The following is a 24,008-nucleotide window of genomic DNA, read 5'->3' as shown; positions in this document are numbered from 1 at the left end:
TAGTGGAAAGTGTCCCTGCTCATGGCTAAGGGTTTGGAACTAGATGATTTTTAAGGTCCCTTCCAACCCAAAACCATTCTGTGATTCTGTGATTCTCTGAGATGTGATGCAGTAAGAGACTCACTGCAGGCCTTCTGAAGGCCTCTTTTGGTGCTTGTAACCAGCTTCCCCTTGTTGGGAGAGCCCCTGAAGTCAGGATGGCTCCAAGGAGTGGGTGAGCATGAGCTAAGCTGGCTCCCTGTGGCTGAGGGAGCCATCCCAGGAATGCCATTGATCCCTCACTGACAGCAGGGAACTGAGAGTAGCTTCAGGCAGTGGGCTTTGCAGCCAGCAGAGATGCTCCTGGAAAGAAGGTGTCCCCAAAAATCTGTAGGAAGAGGATGTGAACTTCATCCCCTGAAATAGCCTTTTGGTGGCAAAAATGCTGGAGTTGTTTTTGAGAGGAATGAAACTCCAGAAAATAAATGGAAAAAATAGAACTTTTCCTGCTTTACAGGTAAAAAAGTGTCTGAGACCAGGATGGAAATAGATGGAAAACTTATGCACAGATGAAAGGCTTGAAATGATATACATTATGCATGAGACTAACAGTTGGAATCTGAGAAGCACTGGGAGGTAATCATCTGAAAAGTGGGAACAGTTCTGGGCAACAATACCAGCCTATTGCAGGGGCACCCAAAAGGTTACCAGAAAGTGCCTTTGGAAGGAGCTGAAATTGCAGGGGTGGAGTGGCCTTCTCTGGACAAACCACACCCTCCTTCCCCCACCTCCTCTCCCAGGTCTGGAGGACTCCTGGGTCAGTCCAGGACAGTGCTGTCCCATGACAAGCAGTGCCATATGAGAGAGGCTTTGATTGGCAATTTTGAAATGGAATAACATCCCCAGTGTTGCCTTGCTGTTTCAGGCTATTTTTCTATGAAAAAAATGGTCCTGTCTGCACATCTAGTGGCAATGCAGCAAACACTAATGTAAAGATGCAATGTGCCCTGAATGAACAGTTCAGCTGTGAGAATCAGATCAAAGTTTTTGGGCCAATAATTTCTGGAAATTGAAATGCCATTCTTTCCTCTTTCAGGTTTGAAGATGCCTGGGTTGGTAGAAAATGTGTTCTTTGAGGACAAAAGCTTTCATTAGAGAATATTAAAAAGTGTTATTCCCTCTTATGCCAAGATTCATAAGAGGCTCAATATTAAACCAAACAAAACAGCAGAAATTCAGGTACCTCTACATGTCAGTTTGCACCTGACTTCAAACCCAGCCTTTCACAGAACCAAAGAATTTTTTAGGTTGGAGAAGACTTTTAAGGAGTCAGGCAAACATGACAATGGAGTGACACAACATACAGGGAAGGAACTGCAGGAATAAATGTTCCCATGGCAGGGACCAGAGCTGCTCTCATCCTGCAAGGTGGAAAAAGAGTTGCTCAGGTTTCTCAAAGGAGAATGGAGCTGACTTGTGGGTCATTCTGCTAAAACCTGCAGCTCTTCAGCTCATATTTTTAGTTAAGGCTCAGAGACTGGCAGCAAGAACCTCCAGAGCCCTTTCAGACCCTGCTGTTTATGTGCCCTGGACTCTGTGAGTGCACACCTGACCTTCCCAGCTTTATGGGACTCACTGATGCAGAGCCTGGGGCCGGTGACACCTTCCTTTCTCCAGGCACGTGCCTTAAGAACAGCAAGAGGTCTGTGTTTGTTCTCCTGAGAGCAGTGGAAAAGGAACTTTTTCAGGCAAAAATGATTTATGGCTTTGGGTTTTTTTTAGTGGCTCCTTGACCTGCTGTTGTTACACACTAAAGAGACTTATTCCTGTTATTTCCACTGAGTATTTTGCCCAGCTCTAGGCTCCCATCACGTGCCAGCTTCAGCTGAGGGGTCCCAAGGCCATCCAAAGAGCACAACTGCAGCCACGTCTGCCGTCATCACGTGCAGTTTGAAAGCAAATTGTACTGCAGGTTACATCCTTTTTTTTCCTGGAAAAGTTCCTTCTGTTGGGAATTTTTCCCAGGCTGTCTAAATCTCAAGTTGTAATTTAACTCCCAGTGGCTGATTGCTCACAGTTTAATAGGTATTCTTCCACAAAGTCCATGCTGCTGAGGGCTGTCCCCAGCCCAAATGTGCTCAGTGAACACTGGGTGTAAGAAGGCATTAAACTAAGCAGAAGTTTATGTCTCCAAATTTAGGCATTTTAAAACATATGGAACCCAGTCCTGGACAAAAAAAATGAGTCAAAATACAAGAACATCAGACTTGTTATTGTAAGGATGAATTAAAAGTAACTGGAGCAGAATTCAACTGACATTGTCTGCTTGGTGATGAGGGGAAAAAAAAAAAGTGAGAAAGGAAGTGTCACTTGGAATAGTCCAGCTCTCTGACTTATTTGAAGTGTCCATGAGCCTGAGGAGGGAATGCAGTCCCATCAGTTATCAGGGCATGATGGATTAGGTGATTTGCTGAAATGCAGGTAAAGTTTCTTTATGGTGAACAATGAGGGCGGTAGCTTCAAGCTCTGGTTCTTGTCAGCAGAGAACATCATATGTGACACTGGTTTGTTTAACTCCATTTTTTCCCTTCCTGCTGCTGTCCTTATCAAACCTTTTCTTATCCTTAGAAAACAGGTTAAAATGGAGCTGATAATGCCTGGATTTCATAGAATCACAGAATGGTTAAGGTTGGAAAAGATCTGTAAGATCTTTGAGCACAACCATGTACACAGCACATGAACAGTTAGTGTTCAGCTCTAACCCATGTCCCCAAGTGCCACATCCACAATGCCTTTTGAACCCATCCATGCTGCCCTGGGCACCCTGTTCCAATGCCTGGTCACCCTGTCAGTGAAGAAATCTTTCCCAATATCCGATCTAAACCTCCCCTGGTGCAACCTGAGGCCATTTCCTATGGTCCTGCCACTTGTTACCTGAGAGAAGAGGCCAACCCTCACCTGGCTACAGCCTCCTTTCAGGTGGTTGTAGAGAGTGAGAAGGTCACCCTTGAGTCTCTTCCACCTTTCCATCAAATTTTCTCACAGATCTTCCCTGATCAAGGAACTAGAAGCAAGTTTTGCATCACCTTTGCCAGTGTGACACCAGACAGGCACTGGGCATTGCTGAGCAGCAGTGACATCTCGCTGGGCTCGGGGCTCATCACTCCTGCACAGGTTCTGCATGAAGTGGTTCTTTCGTGGCCTTGGGGAGCACTACAGCGTTGGAGGCAGCAGTGGGTGATCCAAAATCAGCCCTTTTCCTGACACAACAGATGGGCTGCTGCTGTGAAAAGGAAATGAATGTCATTGCATGGCTTGTAGTCTGACAGGAATGTCTGGAGAAGCTCTAATGTTGCTTCCCCACAAGCAGCTGTCGTCTGCATCCTCTTCCATGGCCTCCTGGGTGACTTCTTATTTTGAAAACAGCCCATCCTTCCTTCCACATTCCGTCTGGATGGAGGTTTTTGCTGGAGGGTTTCCTGCTCTTGTCTCTCCATTCCTGCACAGCTCTGCTTTCTCAGTCGTGCCAGCACAACTGCTCACCCTTAAAAGTGGATCACTGAAATATCAGCAAAAAAGGAAAGAAGTTGTTATTTTGGTTTTTTTTTTTTTTTAACTCAGACCAGAATAGAGATCTGTTTTGCAGCCACAGTCCCAGCACAGCTGGTGGAACAATGCTGTGCAGCAGAGGAACAGTAGGAAATGCCCAAATGAAGAGTCTGGAGCAGGGAAGGGCAGCGCTGCCCTCGCTGGATCCATCACGTGTCCTCCTCTCCTACAGCAGGTGGGGGGAGTTGGACCCTCACAGTGACCCTGTGGGAAGTGTATTTTGATGGGAGGCCACAGCAGATGAGAGCAAGGGGAAACTGGGCCCTTGAGGGACCTAATCAAGCTGCCAGAGGTTCCCAATGCAGCAGTTTTTGTCACAACTGTACAAACGTGGCAGTGTTTTGACAGGCTGGGGCAGTGCTTGTCATCTGAATACTGTGAGTTTGTGTTGAAGATTCTATTCCACTTTATGAGAATCTGGCCTCTGTGCCTTGTTGAGAGCAGGGAAATGTTTCAGTGCTGTACAAATGCAAGTAAATAAATGCAGAAGGTTTAAAATGCATCCTAGGTATGCCGCCGTTACCTAGCACCCAGAGAAATTAGTTTTGTTTGACAAAAAATGGAAACACCGCCAGGATATTTTGCTCCAGTTTAGCTTGTTTGCTAGAATTGTTTGTGGTTAGTAATGAGCACAAGGTTCACTTGTAATAATAATGTAACCATGGAAATATGATAACAGAGGCTGATGCCAGGCTGATTTGCTGATAAGATTTATGCCCTATTATATTATCCAGTGCAATTAAGAAATACTTGGACAATTAACATTAGAATAGATTAAAATAAAGGATCAGACAGCTGTGGGTCTTAGGCACAGACCCCAAGTGTTTGCGTCACCCTGCTGTGTTTCGATGAGCAAAGAAAGCATTTGCTTTCATTTCACCAACAGGGAATTGTCATGTTCTTCAATTTTTCCAATTCCCTACACTCATTACAGTGTGACAGGTCAGAAATGAACCTAGGAAAAGCAACAAGTGTTAATTGGCCTCATTCAATCTAAATTGAATTTGATGATCAGCAGGGTGAAAGGCAGATGTGTGGGTTGGGATGTAGGGGTTTGCTCCCAGTGGGAAGGAAATAACTGGGAGATGGGGATCAGAATCTTTCACCCCTTGCCTGTGTGTTTGGAATTCACTCTGCCATCCACTACTTTCCCAGGGCTCCTTTTACATTTTCAGAGGCAGCTCTTTCTTGTCTTGTAAGCTCTGTGGGACAGAGAACATCTCTTCATTCCCCATCTCTGAATGCTGAAGAAACACAGCATTTTTACCACTTAATAACACAACCAGAGGAGATGAGCCAGGATCATCATAAGAGATGAAGCATTTCATAACCGCCTCTGTAGCAGACAGAATTACATCTCTCATAACATCCTAGCAACAGAGCTCCTCAATCATCAGCTCTTCTCCTTACCTGCAGGCATCTCACCACCTCACTCCTTGCTGTTTCCACATTCAGTGGGGAATCTGGGATCACTTGTGGAGAATTGAATCTGAATGCCCCAGTGAAGGAATAGCAGCTTTCCAAAAGAGTGTAAGAGCAAGTCCTTCAGCTGTTGCCATAAGCCAGGACATGAATGGAAGACAATTTTAGACTAGATTTTTTTTTTTTTTTCATATGAGAGTCCTATTATTCAGCCCTTGTAAAGAGTTTTAAGATATTTGGTTTGCTGAGAGAGAGGCCTCCAAAGGTTCCAGTCAAAGCTAGCATGGAGGCTGGGGCCTCTCTCTTCTCTCAGACTGGTTTTTCATTGGGATGATGGACTGCAGTGTAACTGAGAGGGGAGAAAGCAATCTCAGTCTTTTGTTCCTCGTGTGCTTAAAATCCCTGTTTTACTAAAGGATGATACCTACCCCTTTCTCCATCTTCTCACCATATTGTCCCCTCTTGCTGCCTATGAGCCTTTCATTTTGCTGTTTTCTGAGTGACTTCCTGAGTAAATTAAAAGGCCTGTATTTTATGCTCATTCTCTTTGCTCTCTCTCCTGCCTTCATAACCCTGCCTTTCCAGGCTCTCTCCTCCCTTGTCTCCATGCTGAGCTGCATCCCATCTCTCAAGCAGCCTCTGTGGCCCTCCCCTGCCTTGTTTTGTCTTAGGTGATGCCTTGTTTTCCTTCTATTATTCACATAAATTGTTATTTCTTGCTGGCTGCTCAATTGCACATCTCCTCCCTTTCCAGCCACCCCAGTCCCACTGCTTCCCAGGCACCTCATTCCTTCCACTATGGGGAAAAACCTGAGTTCCTCTTCATCAGATCCTCCTTCCCTTCCTCTTTGCTGATCCTATAACCACATGTTGAGTCTGGTTCTCCTGAAGCTGTGTTCTCCCCTCCATGGGATGTAGAGAATTGGCTGTTCTGACAGTTCCTGTGTTTCTTTTCCTTCCTGGAACTGATGCACTGTGAAGGATGAGCACAGAAATGTCAGTACAGAGTCCTGGAGACAGCACCTTAGACTCCTCAGAGTGGAAGAGGTGACTTGGGAGGAAGGAATCAGACTGAAATCTACCAGCTGATAAGTTGCAAAGTATAAAAAATATCATTAAGACAGATTTTATTCAGCTGTATTTTATTTTGGAAGCAATGTCTACATTGTACAGCGCACAACAGCTCAGAAGGAGCTGAAATAGCTTTGCATAAATATTGCATGAAGCTTTGTGTGCAAACACATACAAGGCACAGAGCTATATGCAAAACCTGGCTACAAAGGGTGAAGGAAAATGTGGAAGCCTTTGCTTCTGTATCTGGAGAGCTTCTGGTGCCCTTGGAAAATCAACTCTGCGTTGCAATAAAAGTTTCAGCATCAGCATGCTCAGAGATGCTGTGAGCCAAGACCCACACAAGAGGGAAAGCCATGGAGAGGATTTTTAAGTCAGCAGTGGTGGCCTAAATGTTGTGGGGCAGGGGTTGAACCTCCTTTTGGGCCTTTTTATGGGCCCAGATAAATAAAAGGAGTAGAGAGAAGCAGTCCAGCATGTGGCTTCTTTTTATTTCCAGTGTTTCTTAGCAATCTCAGGTGAGCTGGGATGATCTGGAGAGACCCTTTGAAAAGTCACTCCCAGTTTAAATTGAAAGATGACTACAGATGGCCTCCACTGCCATGGCTGTGGGCTGAAGCAGAAAAAAGGAGCAGAGCTGTCTTTAGCTCCAGCCATGTGCCCTCACCTACATCTGGGTCAGGATTTGTGGGGGCTGGTTTTAAGCTGCAAGAGGAAGTGGATGTCCTTTTTTGAAAGCATTTTACAGTGGTTTAAGAAGACTGTGAAGTAAGGATTTTGCCAGCTGTGGGCTCTCAGGACAAGGACCCACCAGGTAAAGCAGGTGTGTGGCACAGCACTATGTGTTGTGTGTGCAAGCAGCATGGGAGTGAGGAGACAAATTCCATCTGAGGCCTTTCAGTACCACAAATACTCAATCTTTGGAGGGGTAGTGAGAAAGAGCATTTCATTATGCTCATAATGTCCATGAGGGCCATTGTACAGTGGGGGCACATCTTCCCAAACAAAGCCCATATTGTGGAGGTTCCACATTGTGAGGCATCCCTCAATGCCTGTTTCCACCTCTTCCATTTTCTCCCCTTAGTACATGTCTGCAACACAATTTTTGCTCTATTTTGAAACTAACATTTTCCTTTTTTTCTTTTTTATTTCCCTTCAGCATCTGCATTCCACTCTCCGCCTCTTTCCACCACATGCCCATTGAAAACCTAATTGCAGATCCTTTGCTGCAATTAGTCTGCGTGCTGCTGCAAAGTTCACTTCATTATGGCTTTTTTTGAGTGGTTTACTCACACAGGCTTTGAAAAAACAGCTCCCCAATGTTTTGATCCTGCTGCCCATGCCATGGTCATCACCCCACTGTAAGGACTTCCATGTTCTCCTCTGCTTCCCACTTTTCCCTCTCCTTACACTCTCACCTCTTCATGCCTGGATTTTTATTTTTTATTCAAAAACGATGCATCATTTTTGCTCCTGGTTTGGATGTGTTGGTTCGTATAAGCAGCGTTTGGCTTTAAACTGTCAGAGGGCAGGTTTAGATAAAGAATTAGGAAAAAAACCCTTCCCTGTGAGGGTGTGAGGCACAGGCTGCCCAGAGAAGCTGTGGATGCTCCATCCCTGGCAGTGTTCCAGGCCAGGTTGGATGGGGCTTGGAGCAACCTGGGATAGTGGAGGTGTCCCTGCCCGTGGCACGGGGTGGTCTTTAACATCCCAACTCAAACCGTTCTGCGATTCTATAACAATAATTCCATCATCACTCTGTGCTGGCCCGTGGCTACGCCCTGCAGGGCTCCAGAGGTCGCGGATGGAGTTTTTGGGAAGGTCAGCGGCTTGCACTCCCGCATCCCTCACCTTCCCGCACTCCGCCGCAGCGAGCGGACCACGGAGGTGAGAGGAGGAGGAGGAGGAGGAGGAGGAAGATGAGGAGCAGGACGACCACGGGCGTGGAGCCACGGCCGGGCGGGGAGGAAGGCGGGCGGGAAGAAGCGATGAAGGAGGGATGAAGGAGGGATGGAGGAGGGATGGAGGAGGGATGGAGGCGGGCGGTGGGCGGGAGCGGGGCGGTGGCAGCCGGGGAGGCAGCCGGGCGCCCCGCGGACCATTCGCGAGCGGCGGCGGCGGCAGCGGCGGCAGCAGCGCGGGGCTCGGCGCGGTGCCCCCGCGGGCAGGGCTGGCAGCGGCGGCCGCCCCCTCCCCGGCGATGAAGGCGAGCCCCGTGGCGAGCGCCGCGGCGGCGGCGGGGCCGGGGCAGGCGGCGGGGGGAGCCGCGGGGGCGCCGCGGGAGCCCGATGCGCGCTGGAGGGAGAAGGGCGAAGCGGAGGCGGAGCGGCAGCGCACCCGGGAGCGGCTGGAAGCCACGCTAGCCGGGCTGGGCGAGCTGGAGTACCTGCGGCAGCGGCAGGAGCTGCTGGTGAAGAGCCTCCTGCTGCGGCGGCCGGCGGGAGCGGGGCCCGGGGCGCAGGGCGGCCGCGGGGAGCCGCCGGGAGAGGGGCCGCCGCCGCGCAGCCTGGAGGAGAAGTTCCTGGAGGAGAACATCCTCCTCCTGCGGAGGCAGCTGGTGAGCGGGGGCGGGGGGCGCCGCGGGATGCGAGTGGCGAGCGCCGCGGGATGCGGGCGGGGATGCGGGCGGGGAGCGCCGGGGGATGCGCGGCCGCTCGGTCCCCCCGTGTGGGTGTGAGCCGCGGGTCCTGCCCGCCGAGAGGCGAGGAAGGAGCTGGGAATCCCCGCGGGCGGCTCCCCCGACCCGCTGTCACCCGGCGCGGCGCGCAGGTGACACCGGCGGGCCGGTGACAGCTCGGAGGTGCGCGGGTCGTGCCGGGGTTGTGCCGGTGGCCGCACAGTTCCCTTCGGAACTGTTCCTTTCCAGCATCCAGGCCGGCCGTCCCGCTTCCATTCATGGCAAGAGAGGCGCCGCCGTTGCCATGAATGGAAGTTGGGAGCCGGCTGCCGGGTCCCAGCCCCGGGAGGAGGCAGCGGGCACCGCCAGGATCGGGCCCGTGAGGAAGGGATGCTTTTGTTGGAGGACGCGCTTTGGAGCTGGTGTGGGAAGAGATGGAGGGCGGCATGAAGCGGCAGATCATTTTTCAATGAAAATAGCGTACAGCTGTGCCTGGCGCTCTTTGTGCGCGGCTCAGCATTTGCTTTCACCCAGGGAGAAGTTGGATTGCGTGATTTACTTCCCTGGTTTTTTCTTTGCCCCACCCACCCCCCGTTTTTCCTCTTATTTTTTTCTTTTTTTCTTCTTCTTCTCCATTTGGTTTAGTTAGGTTAGGGTTATTTCCCTTTTAAAAAGATAAAAATAAATTATTTTTTTCTGCTGAGAAGGGGCTGGCTGCCGGCCGAGAGCCGTAGTGAAGGATCACGGAATCATTACTCAAAAAAAAAAAAAAAGAAAAAAGAAAAGAAAAAAACTCGGGGATTTGTGGTAGCACTTTAATTTGTGCACTTGACATTGCAGATTGGAAGCAGATGCGGTGCTGACGGGGGGAGGGGGCGCTGGTGGCAGTAGGTGGCGCAGCGAAGTCATCCCTTGAACCCATCACCTCCACCAGCCTGGCTGCCAGCCAGCCCCGGCTCCCGCAGGAACGGGGGAGAAGGTTTGGGATCACCCCTTTGGTTCTCCAAAGGATGGCGTTAAACGCCAGCACATCTTCAAGCGCTGCTTGCCAGCGCTCTTAGCATTTGTTCTGCCTTTGGCCAAGGCCAGGCTGGACAGGGCTCTGAGCAACCTGGTCTAGTGAAAGGTTTTGCCTTCCCATGGCAAGGGGGTTGCAATGAGATGATCTTTAGGGTTCTTTCCAACTCAATCCATTCTGTGAGTCTGTGATTCTTTGACTGGTCCACTCCATGGAAAAGATTATCCTGGATTTAATGGGTTTAGAACTAGTCCTGCTATGAACATCAAAACTCATTGCGATGAATGTATCAGAGCACCCCCGAGTGCCAGTCAAATGATGCACTCAAAGAAACAAAAGTAGATGAACCTTCCTCCTGCCTCCTCCACTTTCCCCAAAGCCAGAGCAATTAAAGGGTATGAAGCTGAACAGATGATGGATAAGCAACATTATAATACACAGGGGGAAACTGATTGTGTTGACCGTGGGTTAATGAGTGCCTTGCAAAGTAATTTCTTACTGCTTATTTTATGCCATCAAATTACCTTCATAAATAGCCTTAAAATTCATCTCGCAGCAATTTCATACAATTATAATGGGAGAAGAGGAAGAATTACTCTTCCTTCCTGCTGCACTACAAAACTAATAAAAGGGCTGTGATCCTAGCCCTGGGAATCTTGCTCTCTGGATGGTGGACTCCAAGCTCATAATGTGCAGCAGAACAAGGCGGTTCCCACACCACAGGCACTTGTTGGCAGAGCTGTTTGGTGCCATTGTGTGAGCAGATGTGATCTTTGAGTAGCACCAGTGTGGTGGGGAACGTGCCCTGCTAGGCTGGCACGGCCGTCCTTGCCCGTTCCATGTGCACAGGTCTGGTTTGGCCGTATCACACAATCCAGCTTTGTTCTTACAGCTGTGGTCAGCACAGCCTCTTGGTCTTTGTGAACTGTGGAACATGCTCCTCATGCAGAACTGGCTGGAACAGGCTGGGATGGAGTGCCTGCATAATTTTTCACTTAAGTATTTATCCAGAGCATCCATCTAAAATGTTGGGGCTTTGTTGGGTTTTTATATAAAAGGATATCGATGAGGTGTTTCACAAGGCTTAGACAGACAAGTCTATTGGTCCTTGGGACCCTTTCACATCTGCCCCACTGAAGGAGCTGGTGTTCTTTGTCCTCTTCTCTTGCAGAACTGCTTGAGGAGGAGGGATGCTGGGTTATTAAATCAGTTGCAAGAGCTGGATAAGCAAATAAGTGATCTCCGCCTGGACGTGGAAAAAACGACAGATGAGCACCTGGAGACAGACAGTCGTCCAAGTTCAGGTAAGGGCAGTACTCAGCAAAATGCAGCCTCCCTTGGGACCTGGAATTGAACTGGCTGTAGATTTTAGTGCTGGAGTTTTCAGTACTCCAGCAGTAAATGTCTACATCTCGTTCACACTCTGATAATTAATTCCTACTAAGAGAGTTCACTGACCACTGGAAAGCCTGCTGTTTGCTTCTTTCAGAGGAGCATTTTGAGCTTAATTACAGTTTTAGTGTTTGGAGCATTTGTTTTTTCAAGGCCACCCTCACATTGGTTTGCAAAGTTCTAATTGTCCTTTATATTAAGGAGGAGGCAGAAGGAAAAATGGTAGAAAGAAGCACCACCATCAGGAGGAAGACATCAAAAGTGGTCATACAGCCAGAAAAGAGCACGGAATCAAACAATTTCATCCCCCATATGTTGAATTTAATCTCATTCTAACTGTGCTGAAGCCAGTAAATGGTATTTAACTATGGGGAGCCTTTCCTAGAGGCCTCTAGACTTGTTCTGCACACACTAAAAAGGAGAATCCTCCAACTTGCAATTGTTAAAGCCATTGCTAATTTCTAGTCTGATCCTTCTTGTTCCAGCACTGATTTTTGGGTTTGGTTTTTTTTCCCCTAAAGAAAGGTCTTTTCTAATACCCAGCTTTCCCTCCTCTTGGAGGTGCTATACAGTATAATTCCTGGCTTTCGTTTGATGAGCTAAACAGGTCAAGTTCTTGAAGTCATTCATTTTAAGGCATTTTTCCAAGCTCCTAAATAGCTTGGTGGCCTCTTTCCAATTTTTTAGCTTTGTTTTAAGCATGCTGGATTCAAGGACTGTGCTCACCATTCTGATGTTTCTTACCAGGGCCATGTAGACTGCTGAAGTCATTTCCCTGCTGCTCTTCATTAGCTTCTTTGTACATCCAACAATCTCATTAGCTTTTTTTTTTGCCATATCATTAAGCTTGATTGAGCTGCTTTTCCATGCTGACTAAGCCCTTTCCAGGATTATTGTTTTCCAGGATGCATCTCCATTCTGTAGGCATGCTCTGCATTCCTTATTCCTAAATGAACAATTTAAATTTTGGTTGTGGTGTGTTGTTTTTCCTTGAGTAGTCCCAGTTTACCAGGAAATTTAATTTGATGCATCTGCACATTATTTACCATTTTTCTTCATTCCTGTCATCCACAAATATTATATTTATCTCCAGAACTTTGAGGAAAGTAATGGATAGCATTGGGCCCAACACTTTTATAGTTAAGTAATAGTTGGAGAATCTGTCTTGGAACTATAACACTCTATTAAATGAGTGGGCTGCCAAACACAGCCTGGATCCTTGTTGCTAAAATCTGAAAATCCCTGTAAGGGTTAGAACCCAGCCCTTGTAAAGTTACAAAAAAAAATCCATATGCTAAGATAAGCTCTGCTGTTTTAAGTGCTTTACTTTTAAACAAAGTAAATTCATGGCAATAAGAATATTACTAAATTGCTGGCTGTTTTTGGGGTGGCTGAATGAAATCCCATAACTACTTGTGTTAGAATAAGCCAACTCAAACACCAGCTTGACTGCCTTTCTAGGGACACAAATAGTAACTTTGTGTAGTCATAACTAATATAAATCCAAACTCTTATTTTTATAGGGTTTTATGAGCTGAGTGATGGAGCTTCTGGATCGCTTTCCAATTCATCTAACTCTGTCTTCAGTGAGTGTTTATCCAGTTGCCATTCTAGCACTTGCTTTTGCAGCCCTTTGGAGGCAACACTGAATATCTCAGATGGACGCCCTAAATCTGCAGGTATAGTAAAAGCAGGTCGAATACATCATACTCCAGGAGGTGGCTTTGGCTTTGGAAATACTGCCTCAGGAGTACCTGGGTTGGATTAACCCTTCTTCCTTTCATGTGCCATATTATGCTCTGAAAAGATCCCAGTGCCTCTCACATACATGGATCATGAGGCAGGACTGTTTGCCCTCCACTGGTCCAGCTTTGCACATGAATATGTCACTCTAAACACATGAAAATGGCATGTGAAGATCTGACAGCTGCTCTACCCAGCAGAGGGCAGTGGTACCTGTACACAGAAACACAACAGTCAGCTGATTTCTCTTTCTTTAGAAAAGCATTTTTAGTGAATAGCAATAATTAACGGTAGCTCTTAGCCATGTCAGCATTAAAGTCACAGAGTAAGGAGCAGCTCCAGGTTTTAGGGGGTCAGGGCACATGTTTTTATAAGTCATTTTGTCAGTTCTGATGGTCCCAGACCCCCAGGTGAGGCAGATGAGGTGTGTCTGCATTTACATAGTATAGACAAATAGACATTATGAACAGGCCAGGTACATTTTGTCTCATTGGCAGAGAGCTGTGAACTTTCCTTGGACATCAGTCTGAAGATGCAAGCCTTGATTTGGGGGATGGTTCAATAGGAAGGCCTCCTCTCTTCTCCAGAAAAGACTCTTCAATAGGACTGTTGTGATCAAGTGTTATTGAGTGCAGACATTTTCAAAAGCTTTAGCTCATTCTGGGTTGGGGAAGGTGATTCCAACCACACCATTTCAAATATTTCCAAATTTCCAATTTGCATTCTACTTTTAAGGCTAAATTATAGTGATTTGTTGTGAATCAAGGAGAGAATAATTCACGCTATCCTGTTTCTGAACTGGGAAAATACAGCCTGGGTTACATTCATTCTGAGATGCTGACAAGTCCCCTAAGTTTTTTTGTGAGCAGCTTAAGGTAATTTAATCTTCCCTGTTGCAAGGTATATTTGATCTTCCTGGGCCATACATTAAAAAGAAAAAAAACTACACAAGGAAATAAAAATAAAAAATAAAAATATCTGATTGCATTGCTATTTTTTCTGTATACACCACAAAAACCTAAACCTCTCATTATTCATACAGTCTCACTTTCAGGGATGAAATTTCACAAATGGACAAATTTAAAAAATATCTTTTTGTCAACATTCCTTGAAGCCAACGTAGAATTTAGGAAATGTAGGAAAACTGAGAGGTGATCTGGAGGAAGTTTATTCTCTTAACTTCCCTGGTCTTCCTCTCTGGGGGAACATCATCTCTATCAGCAAATTTCATCAGTGCCCATGAGACCTCTTGGAAATAAGCCTTAGATAAGTGATGAGCACTGAGCATTCCAAGTGGAGTATCCTGGCTGAAGTTTCCAGCCCAAGGGCAGAAAACAGGACTGGCAGAAGATCATTTAGATTGTACCCCTACCCAAGAAGACAACAAGGGCAACTTAAGCTTAAAAAATAATAGTAATCTTAGGTGCTTGGGTGGAAGCCCTGCTCTTAAGGTTGCTTACCTCTCTTAGTAAGCTCCTTAGTCATTAAATCTGACTCATGCATCTTGAAAAGCACTGGATTTCTCTGGCAGAACTCTCTTTGCAGAGCCAAGGCTAGGATGTCAGCTGGATTGACCTGCACTCCTTGTACTTGTGTGAAAACATGAGCCTGTTTCCCATTCTTTAACACCTTATTACTCAAAAGGAGCATCTGTTATTACTATTGGCATTGCTATAAATGTTATGATAATAATAGTAGTAACAATAATAACAATAAAATTAAGTCTGGATTTTTTTCCTGACCCGAGACATGCTTGAATAAAATCCGGAAGTGAAGTTTGTCAATAAGCTACAAGAATTAATTGTTCTCTTGTCTGTATTTTTTATGTTTCTCTTTGGATTTAAAATTCATATGTGCTGAGGCCTGCAGAGAGTTTCACAGGTGACTGTGTAACATATAAGAGACCCTTGCAGACTTCTGGGTGGCTTGAAAGGAAGATAGGAAGATCTTAACAACCTGGGCACAGGTTTGAAACCAATGTACATGTTCTCATTAGGGCTGTGATTTTTATTGTTTTAACCATGTGGTCGTAGTGGGGTAAATCCCACGTAGATGCAGTGACAGGGAGACCCACAGAAGGATAGTGCTGCTTTTTATATTGCTTGAACAGCACCCCTGGTTGCAAAGTTGCTGCTGCTGTAGTTAAAGCTTTGCATCTTGTGTGTAGATGGACCGGCGTCCTTGACAGCACATTAAAAACGTAGCACAGCTGTCCCTGGCAGGCTCTCTAAACTCTTCTAAAATGCCTTTCAGATCTCATAGGCTGGATGGACTATAATAAGGAAGGCCAGCATGAGGACCAGACCGCAGGCTCTGTCTGTCGCTCTTTATCCACACCGCACTCAAATTCCCTCGATGTCGTTGCAGATGTACATCCCAAGTACCAGTGCGATCTGGTGTCTAAAAACGGGAACGACATCTACCGCTACCCCAGCCCGCTCCACGCTGTGGCTGTGCAGAGCCCCATGTTCCTTCTCCCCGTGACTGAGAACCCCCAGCGAGAAGAGGAGAGGCTCGCTGGCGATATGAGCGACGTTTGCACTCCATCCGAAACGGACTCGGGACAATCCGCCAACGCCTTCCCCCCGCAGAGCTCCTGGCCGGCTCCGTGCCCTTCCACCAGCAAGAGGATAGACAGCTACATCTTAAGCCTGGTTCAGAAAAAGACTCACGCAGTAAGGACTAACAAACCCCGGACGAGTCTCAACGCCGATGCCACCAAAGGGATCTTGAGGCACGGGAGCATGTGCGTCCGGCCGCCGGCAGCAATGGTGGCCCACGGCAACGTGGTGAACCTGAAGGGCTCCAAGCCGGTGTGTTTGCCTCCCGGTGGGACCCCCGCTCCGGACCACACGGCTCCCTCCCCGTTAAAGCAGAGGCCAAGGGACCAGGCTGGGGAGCAGCTGGAGAGTAGGAAGGCCCCATTGCCAGCAGCTTTCCCACCCGGCACAGCAGCGGAACTCCAGAGCAAGCACTTGCCACGGGGCGTCAAACCGGCACCACTGGAGCTGGGCCGCAGCACCGCGGCCACGGCCGGGGATGTCCCCAAGGAGAACGGCCAGCTCTTTGCTGCGTCTCCCAAAGAGACCCCAGGGAAGCCGGTGGTGCTGCAGCCAGAGAACAGGGTCAGCCAGCCTCCCAAAAAGATCCTGTTGAAGAGCAGCTTGCAGGCGGCTCGCTCCTCATCACCGGCCGTCGAGGAGAGGCCCACGCTGGATTTCAAAAGCGAGGGCTCTTCCTCACAGAGCCTGGACGACGGGCTGCTGGTGAACGCCCAGTACATCCCGGCCCAGCAGCAGAGCATGAAGCTTCACAAAGGCACCCGGAACGTCAAGATTTTGAAAAGCTCTGCGTTGAAACACAGGTCCCACCTTGCCAGCGGGGTGGAAAACAGCTCACAGACCTTGCGGGAGAAAGCCAAACTGGCCGGCAAGAAGTGCCGCTTTCCTGAGGAGTTGGATACAAATAAGAAACTGAAAAAGCCCTCGTCACGGGGGAAGAGAGGCAGCGGCTTGCCGCTGGAGCCGAGCCTCCCGGGCCGGCAGGCCGGCCTGCACAGATCCGCCCTCCGCTCCCATGGGCACGGCCGGGAGGTTGTGGTGGCCAAGCCCAAACACAAGCGCGCCGATTACCGCCGCTGGAAGTCCTCGGCGGAGATCTCCTACGAGGAGGCCCTGCGGAGGGCAAGGAGGAACCGGCGGGAGGGCGTGGGGGTCTACTCACAGGTGCCCCTGCCCTATGTCAGCCCCTACGCCTACGTGGCCAGCGACTCGGAGTACTCGGCTGAGTGCGAGTCCTTGTTCCACTCCACCGTGGTGGACACGAGCGAGGACGAGCAGAGCAACTACACCACGAACTGCTTTGGAGACAGCGAGTCAAGCCTGAGCGAGGTGGAGTTTGTAGGGGAGAGCACGACCACCAGCGACTCTGATGAGAGCGGGGGCCTGATTTGGTCTCAGTTTGTCCAGACACTCCCCATCCAAACAGTCACGGCGCCAGAGCTGCATGAAAATGCGGCCAAGGCCTTTGTCAAAATCAAAGCCTCCCATAACCTCAAGAAGAAGATCCTCCGCTTTCGGTCAGGCTCCCTGAAGCTCATGACGACCGTGTAGTGAGGTGACTTGGTGGAATGTATCTGCTTCTGCTTTCGGAAGCAAGGTGCTTTTTTTTGTACATATTTCCACAGATTTTTTTTTTTTTTAATACAAATATTTAAAACTTAAGGTAAATTATGTCACTTGTCTTCAGAACTTGGGTGGATACTAGTGCCTTTTATGTGGAAATAAAAGACCATTACACTTGTTTAAAAAAACCCAACACAACACTGCCATTTCAGTGGTGAACAGCCTCCAGCTCGTGATGTCAGAAGGCTTTGAGAAAAGGCTAAAATGTTTCTGGGAATGGATCTTCCTTGCCTAGTTTTTCCAGTTCTGGGTCTTATACAGGATATCAACAGCTTAAGGTCATAAGTTTTTAGGGAATAAAGGGGAGGGAGTGAGGGTGGTTCTTCATGTTTTTGCTTGTCCCTTTCTGCTGCTGCTCTTACTACATCTTGAACTTTTTCCTTCTGGTACTCTGGTCTGGTTTTTGTTTTTTTTTTCTTGTTGATTCTCTTCTTGAAACTCACTCCTGTCCTCCCCCAGCCTTCCCCCACCAGGAAAGGGTTCCTGTTCAATCTGTCTCCGAGGTTAAGTCGCCTTCCCTGGAGTGCACTTTGCTCCGATCTCCTGGGAGTCCCGCTGTGGATGGCGGTGGTGTCCAGAGTAAACTGCAGCTGGAGCAGATGACCAAGGCTTAGTAACTTCATTATATTGTGTAAAACTGCTTTTAAAAAAGAAAAAAAAAAAAACCATATGCATGTCACGTGCATGAGTATCAGTAGTTTTAATATTCCTGTTGATGTCCAATTTACTGTACATCATCAATGGCTGTTTTTATATATATATATATCATTGTGTAAATTAATATAATACATCATATGCTGTAATAAACAGTCTGTTTTAATACTTTTTAAAGTTTGTTACATCGGTGCAGACCCAGTCAGTGCTTTTATATTGGTGTTGTCACCACTTAGATGTCTCCTGATGTGACCTGTTCACGTTCCTTGCATTTAGCCACGTAGGAAATGGGACAAGTTTAAAATGCTGCTGTGGATGTGACCTGTGCTTTGAGGGAATAGGCTTGTCGTGGCTCCTTTTCTCATAGCTTGCATTTTGCCAAGGGCAAGATGGTATTTAGGAGCTCAGAGGCATCTTCAGGTTGTTGCTGATGGGCAGCTCATGTTTCAGAGCAGATGGAAGTATAATATTAATCCTGCTCTCTGTCTGGGTGCTTGCAGACTTTGGTTGGTACAACATGGGGGCAGATGGTTGGTTTCTGTAACCAAATCCATCTGTGGGACACATCAGGTGTCCCCATGGAATGTCCAGTAAGTGAATCCTCAAGAGCTGTGTGCTCTGGGAGCTGGGCTGGGTGGAGGAGAGCACAGGCTGCCTGCCCATGGTGATCCCTCTGTAGCTTTGGCTGTTGGCTCTGCTCCAGCCCTAGCAGGGTGATGGAAGGTGACAATTGCATCACCCACTGGTCTCTGTCTCAGGTTCTTCCCATGGGACTGGAGGGGAGTCTGACAGCAAAGGAGAAAGATGCCCTCCATAAGTAGCACTGCTTCTATTTACAACAAAAGCTTTGGAGCTGCCTGGTGGGAAGGTTGGAGGTTTTGGGCTGGTTGAGCTGGTTTCTGCAGGTTCATCTTCTGCTTTGGCATCCACGAAGCAGCAGAATACAGCTGGACTGGGTGCTGTGGCTGGTGTGGATTTCAGGGATATGTGTGCAGCCTGTCCATTCCATAGCAAGGTCTGAGCAGAGCTTTCCTTTGTGGTTCCTCTGTGTCCTTCCTGCTGTCACCCAGCTGAAAGGCAAAGCAGTTTTTAACCAGGTTTCCTTGCATCGCAAATGTAGAAGGGAAAGATCCACTCAGAATTAAACATCTCAGAATTAGCATCTCAGGGAGCAGCTCCTGAGACGGTGGGAACACTTTTCCTAAGAGGCACATTTTATTTTTTAATCTGCAGTATGGTAATCCCCTATTTATAATGTCTCAAATTATTCTTTTCCTAATTGTGGGTTTTTTTTGGTGTTTTGGGGTTTTTTGGGTTTGTTTTGGTTTGGTGTTTTTTTTGTTGTTTGGTTTGGTGTTTTGTTGTTTTTTTGGTTTTTTTTAAGCAGTGGAAAATTGGTTTCTATAAGGGTTTTGCAGTACATCACCAGGTTGTGGATTCAGTGACCCAGAAAGTCCTTGCACTTCCACCTCCCATGAAACAGCAAAAGCTGTAAGTCCCCTTATCTGCTCATAACTCTCCTATTACTTTATACATGGGAAGGCAACCTGTGTATATATATATATATATATATATATATATATATGTGTGTGTGTGTGTGTATGTATGTATAAAAAATATATATATTGGTTTAGAATAATTCATCCAGAAATTGCTGGACAAGGGCTGCCACTACAGAGAGGGGAGAGAAGCAATGTTTTTTGTTAAATATGGCATTACTAAGGCTAAGCAACAGCTAAAAGCCATCCCATTAATAACTGATGGGTGTTATATCAAACAAAGGGAATGTCTTGAGGAAGCTGGTAGTTTCTTTCCTAGAATATCTCTTAATCATGCCACATAATCTCTCTTTGAGCGAGAAAAACATGTGCAAATCCCTGTAAATCTCCTCAAAGGTGTAGAAGAGCAGCAGAGAGGATCCTCAGCCATGCACTCGCTCTGGCTGTAAAGGAGCTGCTGGTGGAAAGAGAAAGCAGCGCCCAGTGGCAGTGGGATGATGAGTTTTTAATTGCAGTGCTATAGCAGATTGCCTTGTACTGGGTGAGGGAGGCTACTTTTCAAAAGTGAGCTGCTGAATGGTTTCTTTTGAGATCATTGAGTAAAAAAAGAAAAGAAAATAACCACATAAATATCGCTAAGACTGTATCAGCTGCAGCCACTGTATTCCACAGTTCTCCTGTTGAATAGCTTAATACCACATTTGGAAATAGGCTGATGGTATCTCTCTCCTAATTACATCTGAGTCTTTTCAGTTTGGGGAAAGAATTTTCCTTTTCTTACATGATTTAGGGAAGCATCCAGAATTCTTTAAACAGGCCTCATTTTTTTCTATCGACACCCAACCCCCTCATTTTCTTTTTTTTTTTTTTTTTTTTCTTTTAATAACAGATCTTAACAGTACTGGAAAAGTACTTGATATGGTCCCAATACACAACACACATTCTCATCTCTGGTTCTGATTTAGGAAACACATCTGAGTTAGGAAGTTTTTGCAGTGCTGTGTTGAAAAACATCTGCTGATCTTGGAGACCAGTTGAATATCTGGCACTTCTTTAAGCTACCTGGCTTTCCAGCTTCACAGCTTGCCAGTGTATTTTTCATGATGTTCACTTTTTAATTATCCCCAGTGTTTATGGTTGTCTTTGGAAGTCAAGCAGGAACATTTCATTGCACTGGGAGCTGTTTCAAGGTGGGGTTGGTAGGAGGGGAGTTTTGGGATTAGGTATCCCTATGCTCCTTATGTGCAGGAAAGTACAGGAGCATAAAGGAACACGAGCAGACCCCTTTGAGCTGGATTCCTTGTGGTTCAGATAATGCAGTGTTTCTGCACACCTCTGGAATACATGGAATTCCCACTGAGGGAATCAGCACCACACGCTCTGAGGGGATGAGTGTGTCGCTGGGCTGTCTGCCTTCCAGCAGCCTTTCTGGGTCTGTCCTCTGCTCCCTCAGCCCAGCCACCAGCTGTGGGTCAGCAGATAAAGAATCAAGCTGTGTCTGCTGTGTGCAGGGTCAGGGAGAGGTTCTGGCATGGTGCCCAGACATCCCAACTGCGTGGGGGCCCTGCTGTGGACCTCCTGCTTGCCCTGAGAAATCCAATGTGGAGCAAGGGCTCAGACAGCTGGATCTGAGGGAAAGGAGGAGTGGAGAGTCCCATAAATAGAGTGGTCTGATCCTGGTTCATCTGGATCTCTGGAAGAGGTGGGAAGAGGAGGTGTTTCTAACACCTTGCTCAGTAAGTTAGACTGGACTAAATGGAGTCCTCCCAGGGATTCTGCCTCATTTCTTCCAGAATTCTTTGAATGATCAAAGCCACTCTTGGCACTCCCAGTTGCTGAGGTGCTTAAACCATCTGACTAAGTCCTGTAGGAAGTGGGGACAAGAGATGAGCTTCCATTGCCCAGGTCTGGGTTTGGCCTTCCAAAGCACAGCCCCTGCTTGCAGAGAGCCTGTAGGTCCCAACCCTCTGCAGCTTTCCTGCTCCTGGGGCTTCAGCAGGAATCTGCCCATCCTTTACAAGTTTTCTACTTTTCTCATGGCTTGGGGTTCATGCTGGATAAGGGCTGAAAACAGATTCTCCACACCAGTCCTGTGCCTTCAGTAATCCCAAATCTGTTTGTTGGCTCAGAGGAAGGTCAGGCACTCCTCAGGTGGCAGCCAGCAAAGCCATCCCTGAGGGACCTGCACCCCTTCCTGTCACAAAGGGCAGCAAAGGCTTTGATGAGCAGTGGCAACTTGGCAGGTGACTCACCATGCTGGGCATGGCTTTCCCCAGACACGTGATTTTTCTTACAAGAGGGAACAAGGACATTTTTGAGGAAGCAGAAAAGGCTAAATACATTTTTAATAGCTAATTTCAGAGTATGTACCTTTGGAGTAGCCAACAAAAACAAATATGACTGAGCTGCTAATACAAAAAACTGAACCATTCTCAGCTTAACATTACAGATGGAGAAACAATTGATGCTGTGGTGAGAAAAAATCGATGCTGGAGCATGTCTAGAGAAGGGCAATGGAATGGATGAAAGGACTGGATTAGAGCAGAAATCTTGAGAGAAGTGGCTGAAGGGGCCAGGAGCCTCAGCCTGGAGAAAAGGAGGCTTAGGGGAGACCTAATCACCCTCTACAATTCCTTGAAAGCAGGGTGGAGCCAGGTCTCTGCCTGGATCAGTCTCTTCTCCCAGTTAACAAGCAATAAGACAGGAGGAAATGGCCTCAAGTTGCACCAGGGGAGGTGTAGACTGGATGTTAGGAGAAAATTCTTCACTGAAAGGATGTTCAGGCATTGGGACAAGCATCCCAGAGAAGTGGTGGAGTCACCATGTGTGGAAGTGTTCAGAAAATGTGGCACCTGGGGACTTGATTTGGTGGTGAACAAGACAGTGCTTGGGTTAAGAGTTGGACTTGATTTCAGAGGTCTTTTCCAGCCTTAACTGTTCTATGATTCTATGAGTTGCTTTGGGGTTTGAAAATTCTCACAGTTCTGGAATGAGGGGAGATACATGAAAGCCAGGGGGATCTATTTAAAAGGGACACTAGAAAGTGCTTTTTTACACAGCAGGGAATTTGTTTCTGCTGGAAATGGTGAGATGGATGTAACATCAGCAAGTTCAGAGGGAAAGAGAAGGTAGGGATGGATGTGCTCTACCAGTGATTGTGGATGCCAGGAAGAGTTTGAGATGACTGGACTGCAGACAGTGGCCAGGCTTGTGTACCCCTCAATGCTGAAGCACCATTAGCTGGGGGAGGTGCAGCATCCTGCTCACTCAGCAGACCATTTCCTGTGTTCCTCTGCTCTTTAAGTAATGAAGTAACTGAAGTAACTGTCTATGCAATTGAATTTTCCTCACTCTAATGTTTATTTGTTTTTTTGCCCTCCCAACTTCTGCTGAAGGCGAGTTTTGTATTGCTTTGCCAAGAAGTTCACTTTCCACACTTGGCTGATGCTGACATGCATTTATCCAGATTATGGACGCATGGTTGTGGTCACTCTTGTCCTCTGGCACAATAAATTCATTCACCCTTTCAGGCAGGCACTCTAAATCCTCTGTTATGGTGAACATCGTCCCCACAAATACGCTTATGGACACAATCCGTGTGTGTTCCTCATGACTTCAGTCCATAAATGAATCTACCTTGGGAGTCATTGTTGGGCAGCAGTTTTACACCCCACAGTTGCTTATAAACTGCAGGAAAAGCTGGTGACTTACACACCAAAGGAACCATCCTAGAGCCAGAGTGCCTCCACTGCTCTTTGCCTTGGGAATTTGCTGTCCTTGGGGAGTTTTTCTCTCCGTCTGACTGTGTCTCCACTTGTGCCTTGGTTTGGAGCAACAGAGCAGTCTGGAAGTGCATCCCACGGTCATCTCTGCTTGACCAGTGTTGGCTGGGGCAGCAGAGCAGTTTTGGAGCACACTGGTAGAACCCTGACCCAGGGGCAGGGCAGATGTGCTTCCCCTGAGCAGGGATCTGGGGATCTGACCCACTGAGGGCTGCCTGGCATGGCTTCCAGTCAGAAAATACGAGCAAGCTTGGTCCAAACAACACTGGGGACCAGACCAAGTCTAGGCTGAAGTAAACACTTGAACTTTGTATATTGTTCTTCTGGGGACCTCAGTTTGTGGGGACCTGAGTTTGAATCTGCTCCTTTCATTCCTTTCGTGCTGTGTGACTTGATGTAAACAGAGCCTCTCTCTCAATTAATGGCCTTTGTTTCCATGCTGTATTCCTTTAAGATCAATAAAGTGTTTTAACATTAACAGCTTGATTTCACTGAGCCAAGCTCTGAAAATCTGGATTTTGCTTGTTTTAAAGGAGTTGTAAGTTCTGGGAACTAAGACTTCCTTGACAATACTAAAGGAAAACCCATATGACTTGGACTCTGACCTCGTGATGGGGTTCATGCCATCAGGCTTTGGAAGTAAATTGTTTTATCCCCCCTTAAAAAGGTCAAGTCTTCTGTGGTCAGGGGGCAGGAAGCTGGAAAATTTGCAATCTGTTGAAAAATGTGTTCCCTGTGAGTTTCATGCCCTCAGAAATGAGATTTTCACGAGGATGGGAGGTATGGGGTACAGGTAGGAGAAGGACCTAATCAATCTTAATCTCTGAAGTGCTCATGCAGTAAGTGTTTAAGCATGTGATTAAGCCTATTCTTATGCAGCGAAGCATTTCAGCACACGCTTTGGGGTGAATTAAGCATGTGTTCAGGAATGCTGGATCAAGGTCACTAAGCTTTCCAAGAGCCCCATGCCTGTTTGTACAAACTGTCCCAGTGACTTCTTTTGGCTCATGTTGGAAGGAACTGCCTGCTCTTCCTTAA

The 24,008-nt window shown here is 47.2% G+C and overlaps 1 protein-coding gene across 2 annotated transcripts; it reads left to right on the top strand.

Moving 5' to 3' along the window:
- Nucleotides 1–8,119: 8,119 nt before the first annotated feature.
- DACT1 (dishevelled binding antagonist of beta catenin 1) lies at nucleotides 8,120–17,874 on the top strand. Of its 2 annotated transcripts, none has more exons than XM_058829106.1 (4): nucleotides 8,120–8,638; nucleotides 10,888–11,020; nucleotides 12,632–12,787; nucleotides 15,219–17,874. In XM_058829106.1, the coding sequence occupies exons 1-4, from the start codon at nucleotides 8,282–8,284 to the stop codon at nucleotides 16,961–16,963; spliced, it is 2,391 nt and encodes a 796-aa protein (XP_058685089.1). In that variant the 5' UTR covers nucleotides 8,120–8,281; the 3' UTR covers nucleotides 16,964–17,874. The 2 variants fall into 2 exon arrangements, with proteins under 2 accessions (XP_058685089.1, XP_058685088.1); XM_058829105.1 differs by having other exon boundaries at nucleotides 8,155–8,638; nucleotides 15,105–17,874.
- Nucleotides 17,875–24,008: the final 6,134 nt, after the last annotated feature.

Source organism: Poecile atricapillus, chromosome 1 (assembly GCF_030490865.1).
Source record: "Poecile atricapillus isolate bPoeAtr1 chromosome 1, bPoeAtr1.hap1, whole genome shotgun sequence".
Lineage (NCBI taxonomy): Eukaryota > Metazoa > Chordata > Aves > Passeriformes > Paridae > Poecile > Poecile atricapillus.
The sequence above is the reverse complement of the archived record's forward strand: the minus strand, read 5'-3'. Positions and strand labels throughout refer to the sequence as shown.

Excerpts from the sequence above, each read along its gene's own strand:
- DACT1 (XM_058829105.1), top strand. The coding sequence starts at position 8,282 with ATGAAGGCGAGCCCCGTGGCGAGCGCCGCGGCGGCGGCGGGGCCGGGG. Across the intron at positions 11,021-12,631 it reads AGACAGTCGTCCAAGTTCAG|GGTTTTATGAGCTGAGTGAT; the intron begins GTAAGGGCAGTA and ends TTATTTTTATAG. Across the intron at positions 12,788-15,104 it reads TGGACGCCCTAAATCTGCAG|ATCTCATAGGCTGGATGGAC; the intron begins GTATAGTAAAAG and ends AATGCCTTTCAG.